Raw genomic sequence first — 21,506 nt, 5'->3', positions numbered from 1 at the left:
GTGAGTGAAGAAAGAAGCAAAGAGTTCTTTATAGACTATGATTTGGTTCTTTGTCACTATAGTGATTCAAAATGTAGGCCAAATTGTAATAGCATGTTATAAATATTTTCAGTTACAAATTAATCTAATTTTAAATTTGCATATGATATATGCATGTGTATTAAATTATTTAAACATTTATGCTTTTTATGCAAGCTATGTTTCAAGCATTGATCATTTTCAAAAGAAAAAAAGCTTTCATCTACAATATTGAAGCAATTACTCTAAACCATGTGAAAACAAAGAATAAGAAAGGAAAATTTTAACAGCTAATTGTTTCTGTAAGATATTTTTTTTTTTAAGTAAGTCGTGGAACAGTAAAATTGCAAGGTTGAAAGAGGTCTCTTTTCAGAAAAGAAGAAATTGAGGTTCAGGGAGGTTAAGTGACTTTCTCAATGTCACATACTTAACGCATTTCAGAGTTAAACTTTTGACTATAAGATCAATGCTCATCCCTCATGTGTCACACTGTTCTCCTCATTTTGCCTGTAATACTATCATTAGTCAAATTAATCAATAGAACTCAACATTACTGTTAATCAACCTAGTGATAAATATAAGAAAAATGGAAAGGGGAGCCTAGTCCATTCACTTACTGAACATATATTGAGAACCAACAACGTGATAGTCATTGACTTGAGAGCAAAAGGAGAGGATGCAATAATGGATAACAGTGCCATCCTTTCACGGCACACACAGTTTAGTAAGGTTAGACATGCATTTAAGCCTTATAACACAGCCTGAGGAGTATTATGCTATAGATGCTTATGAAGTGTAGTCAGAAATTAAAGGAGGCAATGTTCGAAATGAGTCTTAAATGTTGGACATACTTTAGCTAGCTAGACTACAGGAGCTAGGTCTGCCAGAAACACAAGAGTGTAGGAAAGCACGATGTGTTGAGGAATGACAGATAAGTCCCTTGTAAATATATGGAATATGGAGAAAGAAAGGTGTGAAATGCTAGAGAGAGAGTGAGAGAGAGATGAAAATCAAGGAACATGCAGGCTTCTAACCTAAATAGTAAGAGTCTACTTAATATAGTTATTAATCATTACAACTTATTAATACTTCTTTTTAGATAATTAAAGGGGTCTAATATAGTCAACCTGCCCCCAAATGAAGCTCCCCTCTCTCCAACTTGGAATGGGGCCATATGGATGATACAGTATTGGTCTTTGCTGTTGTCAGTTTACTTATTCAGGACTGACAGCAACCAGACCATTCCTTGTAAGGGTACATCCATGTGGACAAGCCCATATACAATATTCCTGCTGCTATTGAGCAAGCATGAGAGTGGCTTTATGGTAGATGCTCTTTGTTAAACATTCACATAGAACACAAACATCTTCATATTCCAAACATTCCAAGGTAATTTTGCACATATCGGAATCAAGTTATCCTCTTCAGCACTCAACTGGTCCTAAGGAATTTCCCATGTGGCCTTAATTATGTACTGCGGGAGTGGAGATGACATAGTAGGAATAAATATAATAGAAGTATGAAACAACTGCTGTGCTTTTTGGACTTAAGCCTGGTAATGTATATATTTTTCCATTAATAATAAGTGCTGCTGCATATGCCCAACTGAAGATGCAATTCATGATGGCAGCTAAAGTTGAATAGTTACTTGATATCTCATGTTCAAGCATTCCACCTCTACTGAGGCCTAATAGCTTTCCAAAAGCTCTTTCTGAAAAAAAGAGACTAGTTATTTGCAGAATTGGAAATAGCTGTGTTCCAAAAGGCTAGAGATGAAAGCATGATCCTTCTATGGGGGTTCAAAAGAAATTCCACCCACATATCTATTTTCCATACACATCAAATCATTAGGCTCAATTTCCAGAGCAGCTTGGACTGCAATATTCCTATCTGCAGGGCTTTTCTTGATCTGTGAAGCCTTATAAGTTACTCAGTGAATGGATTGAAGCAGAAAACCAAAACATGGCATATGCTGCTCCACAAATCCAAATAAAACCCAACCACGCTTTGTGCCACCAAGATCTCTGAAGACTAAATTAAAGCAGAGAACAGGAGTGTTGACATAGCCCAAAGGCAAGTCTATGAAGATGCACTGTTGATCTTATTAGGTGAAAGCACACTGCTTCAGGTAATCCTTACAAATTCTCATAGAGACAAAAGCACTTTCCAGATCAATAGCTGTGCATCAGGTCCAAGGAGCTGTGTTGATTTGTTTCAATAAAGACACCACATCTGGAACTACAGCTGCAATTGGAATCACCATCTGAATATGTTTAAGATAATCCACAGTCATTCTCAAAAATAAATTATCTTTTCAAAGGCTAGATAAGTGAATTAAATGGGGAAGTAACAGAAATCACCATCCTTGTATATTTCAAGTCTTTGATGGTAGCGCTAATAAGCAATTTCTCTAGGGCTGCAGTATTGCTTTGGGTTAACCATCCCCTCAAGGAATGAAATTCTGAGAAATTTACACATGGCCCTTTTTGCCGGAATACTCCTCACTTAAGGAGTTAGGATCCAATGTGTGGAATTTGACAGTTGCCATCTAAGTGTATTCCAACTATACATACAGATCTGGGGTATCCATCACAATGTGGGTTCATGGATCCACTCAGGAGATAATCTTTGTCCAAAACTCTGTTTGTCGTCTCAGGACTGAGACTTCAGACAAGGTCAACACTTGCATAATCCTGAGAGTGAGTGCATCCTTAAATTTTGTGCCCTAAGTGCCTGGCTTGCCTCACCCTAATCCCAGCCCTGTGTCACCTGACCACTGAATCCCCCACTCTGGCTGGTGGTTTACAGTGTCATTTGGGGTCCCCATGAATTAGCATGAATTTTGACACAATATTTAACAATCCGTCAAAGATCTGGGTATTTCTCTCTCACTAGTGCATACAAACACAAAACAAACCCTGTGCCGTTGAGTCAATTCTGACTCATAGTGACCCTACAGGACAGAGTAGAACTGCCCTATAGAGTTTCCAAGGAGTGCCTGGCGGATTCGAGCTGCCAACCCTTTGGTTAGCAGCCGTAACACTTAACCACTATGCCACTAGGGTTTCCCCCACTAGTGCATGGTCACCCAGTAAGTAGCCACAGGTTCCTCTGGGGGGTGCATAGGGGAAGATAAACAACATACTTGTGGCAGTGTGGCAGGAGGAGGGTTTGACCTCCCATTCAATGAAGGGGCTCTGTGAACTGGCTTACCCTGGAAACTTGGTGAAAGGCCATGACTCTCCATTGTGGTGACTCAAGTTTATGACTACCACCATACTTAGTGTTTTGTCTTTTTACAAATTAAGTAATGTTTTATTACACTGACCATCTCCTTTGCTCCTATGAATACCATGGTAACTACCTACAAACAAAAAATCCACTCAGATCGGTAAAGCTCTTTACCAATTTATCCCTGCTGCTCTATAGGGTTGCTATGAGTTGGAATTAACTTGATGGCAAAGTGTTTATTTGGGTTTTTTTGTTTGTTTTTTTTGCCCTCTTGAGGGACCCCTGGTGGAGTGGTGGTTAAGAGAGATGGCTAACCAAGAGGTCAGCAGTTTGAATTCTCCAGCTGCTCCTTGGAAACCCTATGGGACAGTTCTAATCTGTCCTGTAGGATCACTGTGAGTTGGACTCAACTCAACTAGCAACAGGTTTGGTTTTTGGTTTTGCTCCCTACAGGCTGCTAACAGAAAGGCCAGTGGTTCAAAACCACCAGCAGCTCCCTGGTAGAAAGATGTGGCAGTCTGCTTCCACAGAGCTTTACAGCCTCGAAAACCCTATGGGGTCACTATGAGTCAGAATTGACTCAATGGCAACGGGGGTTTTTTGGCTTTCTACAGGAATTGCTCTCACCTTAACTCTAAAGTTAAGCACTCCTACTTGGATCTTGCTCCCCAGAATTACAACATCCTCAGTGAATCCAGACAGCGCACCTCAATGGCAGTATCTCCCACTATTATCACTGGCCTATAAAAGACAACCACGACAATGGTGTTCTACTTGTTAATATATTTCTCAGTGATTAAATTAATGTCCTTTGGACCCTCTCTGGGAATACAGTGTGTATGTGTGGTAGTAGTGATGGGGGGATTTATCCCACAGGATAAATCTACTCTAAAACTCCTATCGCCATATACCTTTGATTCTTTCCTCAGTATTATATCACATAAGTTCTGGAATGTCAACCTTGGTGTTTATAGGCCACCATTGAGTCAAAGCATTAATCAAATAACCAAGTAAATCTTTGGAATCACTTCCAAGTGCACAAATCAAAACATTAAATCAAGAATTTCTACGAACTTCACTGTTTCAAAAATTCACCCTTATCCAGTTGTACATTTCCCTTCTTAGTCTAAAATTCTGCAGAACCATTCAATATAAATTAGTAAAATCTTACAATCATTCTAGAATATAAGCTATCTCATCCTGGGTCATACTTTGTACTTGTTCCTTTGGAGTATTCTGAGGTCTGACCCTAGTTGTGGATCTAGAGACAATAGAAGGTATTTAAGATGGATCTTGGAGAGAATGGGCATCGCTTTACATAGCATGTGCCCAGGTGAAGTAATTACAAGAACATCAAGCAAGGGAAGACTAGTGTAATTTTATGTTTATTTTTAATGAGACTATAATTGAAGCAATAAGAAATGAGAATGGTAGGGATGCCACAAAAGCTCTCTGGTTTTCTGACAGTGACTTGAAATAAGAGCTTAAGTTAAATTCATGATTTTTTTCTTCCTTTATGCTCCCCAGTGCAGTCATAAAAAGCCACCCTACCCCATGGTCCTTGTAGTCATTGTCTTTATCATAAAAGGCAATGGTAGCAGCCTTTTGATTCCCCAAGACCTTGCTTCAGTAAACACTTCACCTCAATCAACCACAGGTAATAATTTGATTAATTTCGATCCTACTGCGTATCAGTAGGCAAGGAAGAAACCACTACTTTTAAGGCAAATACACGAACTGACTCAATGGCACCTAAGAACAATAATAACAACAAGGCAAATACATAGCCAAACCAATCCCAGAATACAATCTTCGAGGATGTGTTTCCTGGGCCCACTCCTGGTACCAAGTTAGCTGTTAGATAGGGTCTTTTCAGAAAAACCAAAATCAAAGTATTTGAAGAGATAGCATATAACATGGGGAATTGGTTTCATGGGTATCAGAGGACCAAAAAAGCACAAAAGGAACAGTAAGATAACACAAAGATAATTATAGAGAGAAGCTATCACCTCTAAAGCTAAATAAATGAGCAACGGGGACAGGTTGGGGTATGAGAACCTAGAAGCTCATAGGTGGGACTGGACTCAGACCTCTGAGGAGAGGCACTACCTGCTGGTGCTGGTATCTCTGAGTAGGTACAATGAGGCTAGTTCTGGGAAAGCCAAAAAAAGCTGAAGGCCGAAGCCAACTTTTGTTACCAGGATGAAAGGCTGTTGGAAGTGATATACCAACAAAACCCAGCCCAGTGCCGTCGACCACCAAGCAGAAAGACTAGGGTAAAATTTCTTCTTCTTCCCTCCTAACATCCAGTCTCCCTCAAGTGCCCCCTATCGTTAGTGCCTTCTTAACAGGAAGCCAGCAAATAAAGGAGAATGGGAGTTTGCAGTGTCCCAGCCCAGCATCACTAATCAGAGTAAGGAAGGGCGGCTTTAAAGCCAACAGACAATAAACAGCTTGATAACCAGTACATAGATGTGAAGAAAACACAATCATAGAAAAAATTATACAGGGTCAGGAATAGGTTTTAGTCTCAGCCACATCTCTAACTAGCTGTAAGAATTCAGGAGGTAATTTCACTTTTCTGAGCATCAGTTTCACTTGTAAAAAATTACTATAACAATACCACCCATGCGTTCCTCACAGGAGGCCTAATGTAGGTGAAAGCACTTTGAATAAGTATAGAGTACTATGCAATCATAAGCTTGTTCCACTGTTATTATCCATACTAAATGGAGCAAGAAAAATAATAGATGAATGAAACTCATAAACTTAAGATCTTCTTTTAGATGATTTTATATTCTTTCCTATACAAGTAGTCTCTACCAGGCACACAGAAAATATCTTAATAAGCCCAATGTCTAGCCTCCTACGAAGATGCTGTTTTTGTTAGGTGCTGTCATGTCAGTTCCAACTCATAGCGACACTATGTACAACAGAACTAAATACTGCCTGGTCCTGCGCCATCCTCACAACTGTTGCTATGCTTGAGCCTATTGTTGCAGCCACCATGTCAATCCATCTCACTGAAGGTCTTCTCTTTCACTAACCCTCCACTTTACCAAGCATGATGTTCTTCTCCAGGGACTGGTCCCTCCTGATAATACATCCAAAGTCCGTGAGACAAAGACTTGTCGTCCTCACTTCCAAGGAGCATTCTGGTTGTACTTCTTCCAAGACAGATTTGTTCATTCTTCTGGCAGTCCATGGTATATATAATATTCTTCACCAACACCATAATTCAAAGGCATCAATTCTTCTTCAGTCTTGAGTGTATCTCACCTGAATTTAGAGATCATCTCAAGAAGATCTGACTAATGACTGAAGACCAGATCAGTGGTGGGATGACATAAAGGACATCACACATGAAGAAAGCAAAAAGGAATTAAAAGGACAGGAAAGAAAGAAAAATCCAAAACGTATGTCAGAAGAGATTCTGAAACTTGTTCTTGAACATACAGCAGCTAAAGTGAATGAGAAATGATGAAGTTAAAGAGTTGAACGGAAGATTTCAAAGGGCGGCTCGAGAAGATAAAGTAAAATATTATAATGAAATGTGCAAAAACCTGGAGTTAGAAAACAAAAAGGGAAGAACATTCTCAGCATTTCTCAAGCTGAAAGAACTGGAAAAAAAAAAAATTCAAGCCTCAAGTTGCGATACTGAAGGATTCTAGGCAAAATCTTGAATGACACAGGAAGCATCCAAAGAATTCAACCATTTTTCAGGAGATAGCATATGAAGATGCTAACAAGCAGTAATGTGAATCCAAGGACAGTAGTCAGGGAAAGATGGGATATCAGGAGCTTAGCTAATTTCCCAAATGAATGCCAATTTGAATAACTGAAATAAAGCCACATACTATTTACTTATGACATGTTCCTCTTGCTAGTTTAATCTCTGAGGAACCAAATGGCAGTAGAGAAAACTGATTTAAAATATATAAAAAAAAAAATGGTCAAAACTAAAGAAAATTGGTACTAGAGAGGACTGGTTTGTTTTTTTAATCAACATTATGAATATTTGGGAAGGAGATAGTTAACACAAAAATAGAGATATTTGACTCAATATCTTTGTAAGTTAGGGAACCACAAAACTAAATACTGAAGACTATTGCTCCTAGAGATGCCTATCAGAGACTTTTGGGTAAGCTACCACAAAGATTCAGAGGTTCACTGCAAAACATCTAGAATGAATGGACTTATTATTATTTAGAATTTTAGCTTTGCTGAATTAAACTACACAACCTCTCTAAAAGTACGTGAGCACTCATTCATTCTGCCAGCAAATGTTTATCATCTTCTTTTTGACAAAACTTAGGTTCTAAAGATAGGAAAAGGGGGAAGAGCTCAGATAACTACATAGATGATTACAACATATACAAGTGCAAAAATGCAGTGGGAGAACAACTAACTTTACCTGAAGGCTGTAGGAAAGGATTCCCAAATGTGACATTTAAGCTGATTCTCAAAAACTTAAAATCAATTTTGCTATTTAGAAAGTGGTCAAAGGGCAGTTAGAAAAAGGCAGCTGCACTGAAAAGGCAGAAAGTCATGAAAGGCACCAACATATTAGGGAGACAATAAGAAGTTCTGTGTTGCTGGAATTTAGGATGCAGTGAGTGGGAATAGAGATGAAACTGGAGAAAAAGTCAGGGCCAATGAATGAAGGGATTTGTTTCAACACTAAGGCATTTGGACTTGATTCTATGAGAAGCAGTGTCCCAATGACATCTGTAGTAGGGAAGTGAAATGATCTGATTTATTAATTTTAGCATGATAGTTCTGATAGTAATACAGAATTCAAATCTTATTAGAGAGAAACCAGAGCCGAGGAGAACTATTTCCTTGGTCCAGATAAGACATAATTAGGACCTAAGTGCTAAAGTTATGGAAGTGAGAATAAAGAAGAATCTTATATTCAGTGAATAGGATATATATACAAATAAAAGGGAAGGTTGAAAGATAATTTAGGGGTTTTGAGATGGGGAGATTAAGAATTGGCAGAGGTAGAATAAGAACAAGGAAAAAAAAAGGAATTAATATAGTAGCGAGCAGGGCTCAGGAAACTTTTTCTGTAAAGGCCCACATCATATAAGCTATTTTTAGGCTTTGTGGACCATAGGGTCAACATCACAATTACTCAGCTCTGTCATCGTAGCATCAAAAAAGCCATAGACAACATGTAAACAAATAAGTGTGATGGTGTTCCAATAAAATACTATTAACAGACACTGAAATTTGAATTTCATATAACTTTCACATGTCACAAAATATTCTTGTTCTCATTTTTGTTTTTTTTCAGCCATCTAAAAACCTCAAAAGTAGGTGATAGCCAGATCTGGCCCACAGGCAGTAATTCGCCGACCTGTGCAATAGAGAAAACATGAGAAGGAACAGGGTTCAGGTTTTCTAAGGTAAGTTTAAGGCACTGTGGGACATTCAGGTGAGAATGTCCAGAAGGCAGGTATACAGGTCAGGACCTCAGTAAAGACAGCTGTCCCAAATGCTTTCAAAACGCTATTCTTCATGGTCATAAAGAACCAAAACTATGAGACAAGACAAATACAATCCAGAAATGAAAGATGATGTTGTACCTTAATGCTGATTTTAAACTACTTTTTAATTGAAGATAAAGCAATATTTGAGGTTTTTATATTATTAAATTCAGACTCTTATCTCTATACTAGGCAGTTAGAAGCCAAGGCCAAAGAGGTAAAGCATTTATGACAGAACTTATATAAGTAATGAGAGATGACAGAGCACAGGAACTGTCCAAGAAGCAAATAATGTTTCATCTTTTATGGGTGAAAGACAGAAATAAAGCCTGATTTAATTTTAGGAAAGGAATTTCATTTGTTACCTGTCAAATGCCGATGTAAAAGATAAATAGAAGTAATAGAAACCTTATTCTTAGGCAATATGTAACACTACTCCACAACGTTACACTTGTTAAATAACATTCAAACTACTCACATACTCATAGACGATACTAAGTAGGAATAGTTTACAATTCAATTTGGAAGAGAAATGATGACACTTTCTCAGGTATCTCACTGGAGAGCTTTTTGACTATGTGCTGCCTTGCCTTCCAGAGGCAGAGTAATGAAAAGCAAGTTTATCTTCAGGTTTCCCCATTTATCTGGTCTAGGAACACTATCTCTGGTCCACACTGGATTTTTAACAGATGAAATATTTCCTAAACCAAGTAATTTGATTCTGTGGAGATAGTAACCACAGGCAGTGTAATTAATTTCTTTTATATCTTCAATGCAGTAAGTGGATCTTTCTTTTCTATCCATATGACAAAGTCAGACACAAATCACCATGAAGAGCAAGGTGCAACATGAAGATTAAGAAATCTCTTATGATGTTGTGGGTCCAAGCTGTTCATTGCCTTATAATCAGAGTGAAATGCTAAAATCAATCTTTCAAAACCATGCCAACATCCAGTGCAAAGTGGTCCAAACAGAAAGAGACAGGTTTGGTACTTTGACTTCTATTTCACCGATCATCTAAAATCCTATCAAATATTGTAATAAAATATCATTGGTATATTCCCTGACAACTACTTTTCTTAACTGTTGTAAATTCTTACAATGTTAAAAATTAAAATGCTTTGGACATAGTCACTATAACTATGGCTCACAAAACTGTCATATCTGTCCAAAATTGTTTTTTCATGAGAATTACTGCCAAGTTAATTCCTTCTCTGCTGTTTTTCTACAGAATAATAATATCATTGCTACTTGATACGATAAAACATTGACACTAAAAAGAACATTTCACTGGTTGAATGTCTACAAAGGAAAAATCAGAGACAAAAACTGAGCAGCTTTTCTAGTAAGCAATTACTAATTTTAAAGTAAAAAATCTATGTATTTTTTTTCTATTTGTAACAGTCATAAAGCATTTACCAAACTAGATATGAGGGAAGCTTATGATGGGAGAAGGATAATTAGAAACCAACAACTGGAAACACGTTTTCAAGTTTAAATTAGAAACCATGATGAAGCCTAGCCTTTTCTACAAGACATCCCAACAACTCTATTTTTTAAAACTCATAATTAGAATTTATTCTTCATATAATATTATTATGTGCTGTTGAGTCAATTTTGACTCATAGCAACCCTATAGTACACAGCAGAACTGCCCCATAGGGTTTCCTAGGCTGAAATTCTTGCAATAGCAGATTGCCAAGTCTTTTCTCTTGCAGAGCCACTGGGAGGGTTGGAACTGCCAATCTTCCGATTAGCAGCCAAGCGTGCCACCAGGGCTCCTTTTACATATAATGGACCAAACAATGATCTGTTCTCACCCTCTAAATTTGATTATTTTTATCATTAAGTTTGTCTGGATAACACTCTTTTATTACCAGTAGAGCCGCCACTTTAAAAATACTTCCACTGGGCCAAGAATTCAAGCAAGATAAAACAACAACAACAAAAAAAACCCAGTGCTGTCGTGTCGATTCCAACTCATAGTCACCCCATAGGACAGAGTAGAACTGCCCCATAGAGTTTCCAAGGAGCACCTTGTGGATTCAAACTGCCAACCCTTTGGTTAGCAGCTGTAGCGTTTAACCACTACGCCACCAGGGTTAAATACTCTGTTAAAATGCATAAATTTCTGAAAATACATCTTTACACTGATTGACATGATGTAATGAATATGGGCTTTGGAAACAATCTGAGTTGCATTCAAAACCAACCTCTTTAACTGATTAGCCCTGCGTCCTTGGGCAAATTACTTTAAGAAACTGCCAGGTCTAATACCTTCTTGCTTGACATCAGTCATCAACAGAAACTAAACATGCTTTATTCATCACTACTTAAATCAGTGGTTCTCAATTTACCAGACTCATGGCCACCTTCATATAATAATAGTTTACTACCATGAAATAAAATTCATAGATATTGTAACCTAAACACAAATCAATATAAAAATATTGCCTCAAAATACATAAATGATGAACACTATTACTCTAGAAAACATGCTGAAATCAGATGCTTGTATCTATCAGGGTTGGATCAAGGTATGTGAGGGCCGTAAGAGGTGATAATCTGTGGTGCCCCTCCTCTGCTTACTCACCCATTCAAACAGAATATGTGAGTAATCTATGCTGATGTGAATATATGGGTATGTGTGTGTGTGTGTGTCTTAACTTCTTTTTAAATGTGGCTATAATATTAGTGATTGAACACAAAAGTGGCATATACCATTTTAGCAGAATGAGGTTAACTGGATTATAAAATTTTTAGCAGATGTGGGATACTAAGATTTTTACTATATACCACATTTTCTACAAAAAGAATATTCCACATATTCTACCACAAAGAATATGAGTCAGTGAACTTAGTTGTTTTAAAAATCAATGTAAAATTCTGTCGATCTCCCACAACAAAAAATTGACTTCCACCAGTTTTGCTTTAAACAGCTCACACTTCAATTTTGACACTTGCTTTGTGATCATTAAAACTAGGAATACATATAAAGAAATTTCAACATTGAGAAATACGCATTGTATTTTATATTCTATGATGGAATCATACAAGTCTGCATGAGTAAAATTTATCTTTCCAGAATCCGTAAACTTAGTTCTCATGTAAGAATGAAATTGCTCCACTTCTCCGTAAAGTTTTGCATTTAAGTTATCGGGATAAGCCTAAACTAACTTCTTGAATGCCTTCATGACTTCTTCATCAGGTATAGCCACATTGTTTAAGAAGGAAAATCTATTTGAAAGAACTTCAAACATTTTCACCCTTCTTTTTTTCGTGCAAGATTCAAATGTATCAATGATGGTGCAATATGTGATTATGCGAAATTGATCTCTGGCACTCGATACTTCTGGAGCACTTCCGTCATTTACTTGTTTCTTGCTAATACTTCTGCAACAGTGACTGGCTTGATAATCAGTATTTGGCAGTATTTGTTCTGTGTTTTCAAAATTTTCTCTTAGATTATGTAAATATTCTGTCAATGGCTCATAGAGGTCTGTGCAATTCTTTAAATTTACTGCTGAATCTTGGAGAGCTTGACTCAGCTGATGAATATGCTATAATATATCATTCCACATAACCAACAAAAAAATACATACTCTGTGTTTGCATTTTGTTCGTGATGTTTTCAGCTTCTCTTTCGATATCTCCTTTTTTTTGTCTGGTCTTCAGCAGTATTTTCCAAAGCATCTAGAATCTGAAGTGTATGATTTCAGGATTGCTCTAGTTGCTACAGCATGCACTTCCCAACGTGTATTAGAAAGACAATTAACACTCGATCTTCACCTAAATATGTTTTAAGAACTGCCCATCAGCGAGTAGAGGTGGCAAAAAATGTGTAGAGTAACTAAACAGGAGAAAAGAAATCAGCTGCTTCCGGACAGCATTCTACTGCACTACTTCTTACAAGATTGACCTCATGCACGTGCACGGTATCAAGATGACATATTCATTATATCCTAAAATTTTCTGTTACATGCCTTTATAATGCCCTGACATATTGACAGCATTGTCATAAGATTGGCCTCTGCAAACTTCACATGAACAGTGAAGTACTTAATCTGAGATTTAGTCATTGGTAAAAAAAAAAAAAAAAAATTTTATGACTTTTTAAGCTAGTAAAGGTGATAAACTTCTCCAAAGGTTTTCCATCTGTTAGAGACCAGTATCTTAAAACAATACTCAGTTGATCTGTACGAGAAAAAAAGATCAGGAGTGGAATCTATAGACAAACTGAAATGTTGAGCTCTACTTATTTCACTGAAAATACTTGATCAAACTGAATCACTAATTAGGTTTATTTATTTATTTAGACATATATGATGGGTTTCCCTTTCTTGTTACCATACTTTGAGATGTGACCTGCTAAAAATAATCAAACTGAGCAATAAGTTCAACTAAACTCCCAAAATTTCCATTTTGTGGGGACACAAACACTTCATTTCACCCTCGAAAAGATAGTTCATGTTCAGCGATTGTTACAATCAGAGCAACAATGTGTTGCAAAATGGCTTTCTAATACTGACATTTTTCATTAATTTGTGTTTCCAGTTCATGAATTAAGCCAAAACTAGGCCTTCAGTTTAAATATGACAATATACTATCTCAGTGAATTGAACCATTTCCATGTCTATCAATTATATTCAAGTTGGGCCAATCACTGTATCCACCAGTACCACATCGAGAGTTAAACGATTTAGGACTGAAGTTTGCAAACAAAACAATATACAGAGCCAACGGATACAGGATACAGTAGCCAGTCCCTCTTATAATTTTCACCATTAGCTTTGCACCATAGAAATAATATTCTGGCTACGGAACCTAGTTTGTTTACCATTCAGAAATTTTCAACACAAATTTTCAAGTGGTCCACTGTGATGTTGATAATCACTTGGCCCTCTTTGGGTCAATAATTTATATCACTAGAAGAAAAATTATTCCACAAAGCAGAATCTGAATTTCTGCTATTTATGGGGCCTGTGGATTCTAAAATAGCTTCACTTTCTACACCATTATTAACTTTTTTTTTTTTTTTACTATAGCAAGGGATGGTGCAGAATTTGGAACAAATTCTGTTATATTGGTATTGCTATTGGTAATTTCGGCACTAGTGGTACTGGTACAACAATTTGCACTCTTTAAACTCCAGTGTTAAAAGGAAGAAGTCTCTTCTGATTCATTACGTTTTAAAAAGGAAGTTAATTTTGGAATTGTCTTTACAGATTCACAAATCTTTTTCTTTTTATCTTCTGTGAGCTTTCATTTTTGTGTTCCGATTAGTTATTGCTGTTTCATTTTACCTGAATATAACACCACATCACTTTTTAAATTTCGTTCTACTGTAGCAAATTCACTTGAGTAATTGAAAATAAAATTTGTAAAACAAGTAAAATTTATAAAATAAAATTTACATTTGAATTTGGATGTTAACACAAAAATTTATGTTTGAAAATTAGTGAGTAAAAAAAATGATTTGGAGCATGCAATTTTGCTCTTTAGGTCTGAGACAGGCAAAAGAAATAGTACTTACAAGGCAGTCAGAAATAATTTTAATCGTTAGTTGCAGGGTGTTTATTGATCGGCCCTTTGCAGATCTCCACAAGTGTCTTTCATCTTGAAGTAATAATAACTTGCACACTCACCTTCTGTCCTTTGATGCCGAGTCTTCACAGGTCATTGGACTACTGCCGATACTCAACATGGGCAAGAGCGATTGCAAAGAGCATGACACAAATACAAGGGTATGCTCAATCTGACGATGCATTTGGTTCACTTTGCACAGGACCAGATCCATCATGAGTCATATGATTGTAGTGCACATTCTTACGTGGTCGACGAGAACTGAATGTGAGGTTATATACCCAATCGGTCAGAAGTGAAAAGGAAAACATTGGTATCGTATACGAAATTTATAAAATGACGTCAATTTCATTTAGTGTCCTGTCAGTTCCCTTCCACTATGGTGCTCGTTTTTTCTTGTGTCCTGTCTGCCCTGTTTGGTTAATGCCCTAAGCACGTGCTTACCTTGCCTATTGGGTAATCCACCCCCAGTACCTATACACAGACTGATCAACAATATGGCAACTACAAATACAGATAGATACAGATGTAAAGTATTAGCTGCTTAAATACCATGGGAGGCACTGCCATCAGTGACTTGATTTCCCAAAATGATGAACAGCTATTGGTACAGCCCTGAACAGAACAAGTACAATATTTCCTTCAATATACACAATGACTGAATTCATAGAAAATTTAGTGCACATTAAAACTATTAAAAAACAGTTTGTTTATATATAATATAAAAATTCTCAACAATATCAGGCATAGTTTCTTCTTTAAACTTTGGTCACTTGGCTTTCGTGCATTCCCCTCTTCTGATGTTCCTACTACTTGGAGAACCAATTCTTCTCAATTTTCTTTCTTTTTTGCTTCTTCTCTGCTCAACTCCTAATTGTTGGAGGGCTTCAGAGCTCAGTCCCAGGCCCTTCTTTTCTCTAGATCTTCCCTCAAGAGATTTCATTCTGTCCCATGTTTTTAAATATCATTTACTTGCTGCTTCTTTTCTGTGTCATAACCCTCCTGGGAGCACCAGACTCATATTCAGTTGCCTACTTGATGTTTCCACTTGGAAACCTCCTAGGTATCTGAAACTAGATATATACAACAGCAAACTTTTTATTTATAATCCCAAACTTCTTATCTCCTGCCCTTTAATCTTCAATTCATGTCACTATCCTTCATTGAGCTTCTTGGGCCAAAAAATTATGATTATTCATGTTTCTTCTCTTTCCGTCACAAATCCCATTTAATTCAACAGTAACGTTTGCCAGCCTACCTCCAAAGCCTATTCCAATCTACCTAATTCTCTCTATTCCCACTCCTAACACTGAATCGAGGCCACTATTATCTGTCACCTAGACTTCTCCAATAGCCTTCTACTCTTGTTCCATGCACCACACCCTCCCCATCTATTGCAATCCCCACAATGTGTCAACACTGTTCCCTGTTACCTTTCTACCCCTATTTCTCCGTGTCCATTCGTCCAGTTGTCCTGTCTTTGTCTTTACTTTCAGGCAGGTGTTGCCCACTAGTCTTGCATACTTGATTGAGCTAAGAAGCACGTTCTCCATTGAGCTAAGAAGCACGTTCTCCACATGCATTATTGTTTGTTTCATAGGCCTGTCTAATTTTTGGCTAAAAGGTGGACTTCTCAGTAGTTTCATTTCTGAGTTAGCAAGGTATCTGAGGGCCATACACTCCAGGTTCCTCCAGTCTCTGTCAGTCTTAATTTTGTTTTACATTTTTCTCCCACTCTGTCTGAGAATCTCTATCATGATCCCTGTCAGAGTGGTCCGTGGTAGTAGCAGGGCACCATCTAGTTCTGGGCTCAGGCTCGTGAAGTCTGTGTTTTATGTGGTCCATTAGTCTTCCAGACTAATATTTTCCTTGTGTCTTTGATTTTCTTCATTCTCTTTCGCTCCAGATGGGATACAAACAATAGATGTATCTTAGATGCCCACTCACAAGCTTTTAAGACCTCATATGCTACTCACCAAAGTAGGATGTAGAACATTTTCTTTATGAACTATGTTATACCAATTGACCGAGATATCCCCCAAGACCATGGTCCCCAGCCCTCAGTTCCAGTAATTCGGTCCTTCGAGGTGTTTGGATATGTCTAGGAAGCTTCTATGACTTTGCTTTGGTCAAGTTGTGCTGCCTTCCCCTATATTGTGTGTTACCTTTCCCTTGACCAAAGTTAACATTTGCCTACTATCTAGTTGGTGATTCCCCCCCCCAAGCCCCATTTTTAATGCTCTGATTAAATATCGCTAGAGAGAGAAGCAAGACTTTTTATTTGTTGGGTAATTATCAATGTTCTGAATCTTAACATCTGTGTGTGTGTTTTTTTCTTTACAAGAAAGCTTTGAGTGTTGCTAGTTCCTGTCAGTAGCAGTAAATGTTAACTATGGCACCATACTTAGTGCATCAGATACACAAAATTCCTTAACAAGGAAAACCAAAGTGGTCTCATATCTACCCAACCATAAGGAAACTAAGAGTTAAGGGTCATAAAAGTAGCATTGCAGTTAAGTCTGATGATGGAAATCTGATAAGTGAGGGATAAAGCAGTGTTGGACAAACATTTAGGTCAGCAGTAAACTGTGACTTCTATTATAGTAATGATGACATCTAGGAGGGAAAAAATAACAACTCTGGTAAACAAACCGCACTCTGTAACATACTGTGTAATAGCAGGGCCTGGCATTGAACTGTAGCTCAATCACTAACTAACTGTGCGACTTTGATCAAGTGATTGACCTCAGTTTCACCATGAGAGATATGGAGATAATAATACCTAATGATTAAGGAGGTTGGAAGAACTATATGAGCAGCATAAACAAAGGGCCTAGTATCCAACAGGCTGGTAAATTGCAGCTATTATGGTAACAGTATAGTGCATGTAGCATTACAAAAATAAAAGGAACCCTATTCTAATTCCAGATTTAATATAGAAGAAAGTTCAGTTTAATATTAACAATGAATATTTCATGCTTTTTCTAAAAGAAATAGTTTAATAAAAATTGATAGTCTAGTTCTGCCAGCTATCCAAAATTATACCCAATGCTTTTAAAAGTCTAAACTATAGCATACTGGATGCAGAAAGCAGTTATATATTCAGAAATTTTCTGTTTTGAATAATCCTGCACTGAAGTATTCAATTTTAACTTAATTTAGCACTTATTTTATACCATCTTGTAATTTTCCACAACTTTTTCCCCGTGTACAACTCTAAGAAGTTAGCAAGCTACCTGAAAACACGGGCTACTTCATGTGACTGCTTTCTATGAATTTCTAGCTACATTGTGTGGAAGGGATAGTATAAGGAGGGGAATGAATTATATTTTAAAGGTGCTTGACACTTGTTAATTATAGCATTATGAATTCCTCAGCTCTTTCTTTCTACAACTTAAAAAAAAACTGAAAGGTGAATCATATATGAAGAAAAAGGTAAGCGTAACCTGTTTAATCAGAAATGAAATATTCAGGATTCAAAGTTTTAAGAGTTCTCCAATCTAACATGGTGCTAGGCTACACTTAGACTATATTTTTAAAAAGTTTTTTCTCTACCATGGGATAAGTTGAAACAGAAATCACCATCCTTGTCATCCCAGTGCTTTTTCCAGCCCCACCAGCTATACACTCTGTTGGGACGTAGAAAGCTCATTTTGCCCAAAGGAAGCATACATATGAAAGCCTAGGGTCAATTCCAACACTTATCCACATGCATTTATCAACACAGCAATCACTGTCATGGATTGAACTGTGTTCCCCAAAAATAGCTGTCAACTTGGCTAGGTCATGATTCCCAGTATTGTATGATTGTATGCCATTTCATCATCTGATGTGATTTCCCTATGTGTTGTAAACCCTATCAAAATGATGCAATGAGATGGATTAGTGGCAGTTATACTGGAGGTCTACAAGATTAGATAGTCTCTTAAGCCAATCTCTTTTGAGATATAAAAGAGAGAAGGAAGCAGAGATACATGGGGACCTCATACCACCAAGACAGCAATCCCAGGAGCAAAGCGTGTCCTTTGGACCTAAGGTTCCTGTGCTGAGATGCTCCCAGACCAAAGCAAGACTGATGACAAGGACCTTCCTCCAGAGCCGACAGAGAGAGAAAGTCTTCCCCTGTACCGCCATCCTGGGTTCGGACTTCTGGCTTACTGGACTGTGAGAGAATAAACTTCTCTTTGTTAAAGCCATCCACTTGTGGTATTTCTGTTACAGCAGCACTAGATGACTAAGACAATCACCTAGACAACCTTGCACCTGAATCTGGAAGAGAGAGGGGCCATGAATGTTTTCCAATGATATGAGAACTTTCATGATATGCAGCTTGAGGAAATGACCTACAGAACTGTGTCCAGTTTGACGCGGCATGTTCCGATAGTGACCAGGTCATCATGAGTGTCCCCATTAACTGGAGCTTGCCAGTGGACTCATTCAGAATTTGGTAAACCAGACACTGTTTTGTTTTCACAAAACAGTTTTTACAAATGTAATCCTGGCTTGAATGATCCTCCACAAGGCATTAAATCTTCCTTAGATATATATCTCCAATTAACAATTACATAGTAAGTGATTACAGGACTAATAGGAACCATAAGTTGGGTGACCATATAATTTGTTGTCCAAACTAGGATGCTTGTGAGAGGGAAAGGGGAATCCGTTAATAATTATGCCAGGCTGAGAGGAGAAATCATGCAGTTATCTTGGCAGAAAAAAAAAAAGTTTAGAGCAAGCATGTATTCATTTAAGTAAACTTGAAGAATAAAACCTAAACATTGTAGAGGAAAAATTTTTTTTCTATAATGGCATTGGAATGGTAACGAGATACAAGAGTTGAAGAAAAGAAAATAGCAGAAAGAAAATTATATTTATTGATTGCATGGTTCTGGCCGAGCTTTTAAACAATAATAATAGTAGTGACAATATATTAGACAACAATCTTATGACATAGACTTTAGCTTAATTATACAGAGAAAGCAATCAAGGTCCAAAATTGTTAAGTCTCTTGCCAAAGCTACTTAGATAAGGAAATGGGGCTTGGATTCAAATCCTGCACCACCTCATTTAATTTTTTTCCAAGAACTCTAAGATTTAAGCATAATATCTCCATTTTGTAAATGAGAAAGCTGAAAATCAGAGACTGTGTCCTGTCAAGGATACACATAAAAGATGGAATTCTGATTCAAACTCACACCTGTCTGAGTCTAAAAGTCAGTGTTCTTACTACCAAAATACTCAGATATTGAATGTTTGTTTTGTTTTTTCTGGGAGAGTTGAAGGAAGAAACTCTTGAGGCCCTCTTTTCCTCCTGTCTTCTTGCTTTCATTCTGCTCAGGATCCGTTTCCACCTTAAACTTTGCCCTCGTTGCCCTCTTCCTTATCTCTTTTTCTCTTTAACTCAGAGCTCCTTCTAGCTATTTGATCAAGATGTCAGACCTGGGCCCGTCAGAAACCTCAGCTTACTAGTAAGGTGCTTCAGTAATTCATCTCTTACATCATTTGTAGGCTGTGTTTGGTCTAAGGATTATTTTCTTCAAATTGCCTTCTTTCTTGTCGAATTCATTCAGCATGGGTTTCATCCCCCAAATCAACTTATCCACAGCATCCTTTCCTGCCATGACTTGTCCTTCTTTCAACGTGGCTTCAGGTTGAAAAGTTAGCATTACTTTTTTCTAAACAGCATGAAAATCTCTAAACTACATTGTGTACACAAATGATGCAGGGAGTTAGGCTAACACAAAATACTCAGTCAATATGTGCAAATTGAGAAGCAGCTATGGGGAATTTTTTCACAGTATTATATGAGAAAACTAGCACCATTCTAGATAACAGGTGAGAAAAAACTAATAAAGGAAAAGGTAGTATAGCAAGAGGACATATAAATCCCTGTTATGTTCTTACCTAGAAAATCTTGTTCTATTAATAAGAAATAATCTTAGTCATTGACTTTATGATCAATTATATTCATACTATTGACTATTACATTAATATAGGCTGTATTCTAAAGTCAAACCATCCAACAAAGCAAGATTTAACACCATTCTACCCACTTCTCTCCATACCTGTCACAGACATGCTAGGGGGCCACCACCATCTCTTGTTAGTCTCCAGGTTACTACTCTTGCTTCCCTATGTGTAATTCTGCACCCAGCAGCCAGAGTGATCTCTTAAGTATGTTCATGAGATCATGTCACTGCCTTATATAAAACCCTTCAGTTACTCTCCATAGCATTTAGAATAAAATCTAAACTCCTTTCTTGGCTTACCAAGAGGATTTTGTAGGCCTTTCCTGCAGTCTTATAGTACTCTCTCCCTTGCCCACTCCAGCCTCCCTAACCTTCCTATGCCTGAATGAACCGAGCTGGTTCTGGCCCCAGAGTCTCTACATTATCTACTCTTGCTGACTAGAACAGTATCTTCCCAGATTGTTGCTTTCTGGCCCTCTTTGTTGCTTAGATTTCAACTCAAAAGTCACCTCTTCTAAAAGCTCTTCCTTAACCTAGAACGAGACCACCCTGTTACTCTCTAGCATAATAATCTCCACATAGCACTTGATACTGTGTGGTAGTTTATTTTTTACTGATTTGTTTTGTAGTTGTTGCTTGTTGACTGTCTCCCCCACTTCAAGCATAAACTCCATTCAATTAGAGAATACACACATCTTTGTCACCACTGTATGCCCTATACCTAGAAGAACATCTGGTGCATAAAAGGACCCAGAAGGTATGTGGTGAACAAATTTAAAAATTAGCCAAGCAATTTATTTATGAGTTTTTACCTTATATGTTTTACCTTTATATGATAAAGTCATTAACATTTTTCGAGTTCCACTTTCCAATTTAAAAAATTATAAATGACAGCAAAAATCTTCCCTTTTAAATTATATATGACTTTTAAGAAGCATGTATGCCAATGTCAAATTGTTGATTCTCACTTTTGTGGGGGGACCTCAAAAAGGTCCAGGTAGAACTCACTGGGAAGTTAGTGAGCATTTTTCCCCAAAGAATTACATGTTATCTTCCAGTAGGACTAAAAAAACACTACAGCTCAGTGAGCCATAAATCACCCCAACCAATTAGAGTCACAGTCAAGTGACTCTCCCAGTTGTTAAATAAAAGGAATTCTCTGGAGGACAGGAGTTAAGTCACTCTTTGAGGAAACCTTATGCAAATGAATGAA

The 21,506-nt window shown here is 37.3% G+C and overlaps 1 protein-coding gene across 1 annotated transcript in view; it reads right to left on the bottom strand.

The window, feature by feature from the left end:
* Nucleotides 1–14,538, bottom strand: part of NXPH1 (neurexophilin 1) — a 42,871-nt gene extending 28,333 nt beyond the window's left edge. The window contains exon 1 of the mRNA XM_064290409.1: nt 14,387–14,538. Within this exon, the coding sequence (XP_064146479.1) occupies nt 14,387–14,538 (152 nt within the window). The remainder of the gene's footprint in view (nt 1–14,386) is intronic.
* Between the last annotated feature and the right edge of the window lie 6,968 nt (nt 14,539–21,506).

Source organism: Loxodonta africana, chromosome 8, assembly GCF_030014295.1.
Source record: "Loxodonta africana isolate mLoxAfr1 chromosome 8, mLoxAfr1.hap2, whole genome shotgun sequence".
NCBI classification, from domain to species: domain Eukaryota; kingdom Metazoa; phylum Chordata; class Mammalia; order Proboscidea; family Elephantidae; genus Loxodonta; species Loxodonta africana.
Note: the sequence above shows the minus strand (reverse complement) of the source record. Positions and strands in the feature narration are given on the sequence as shown.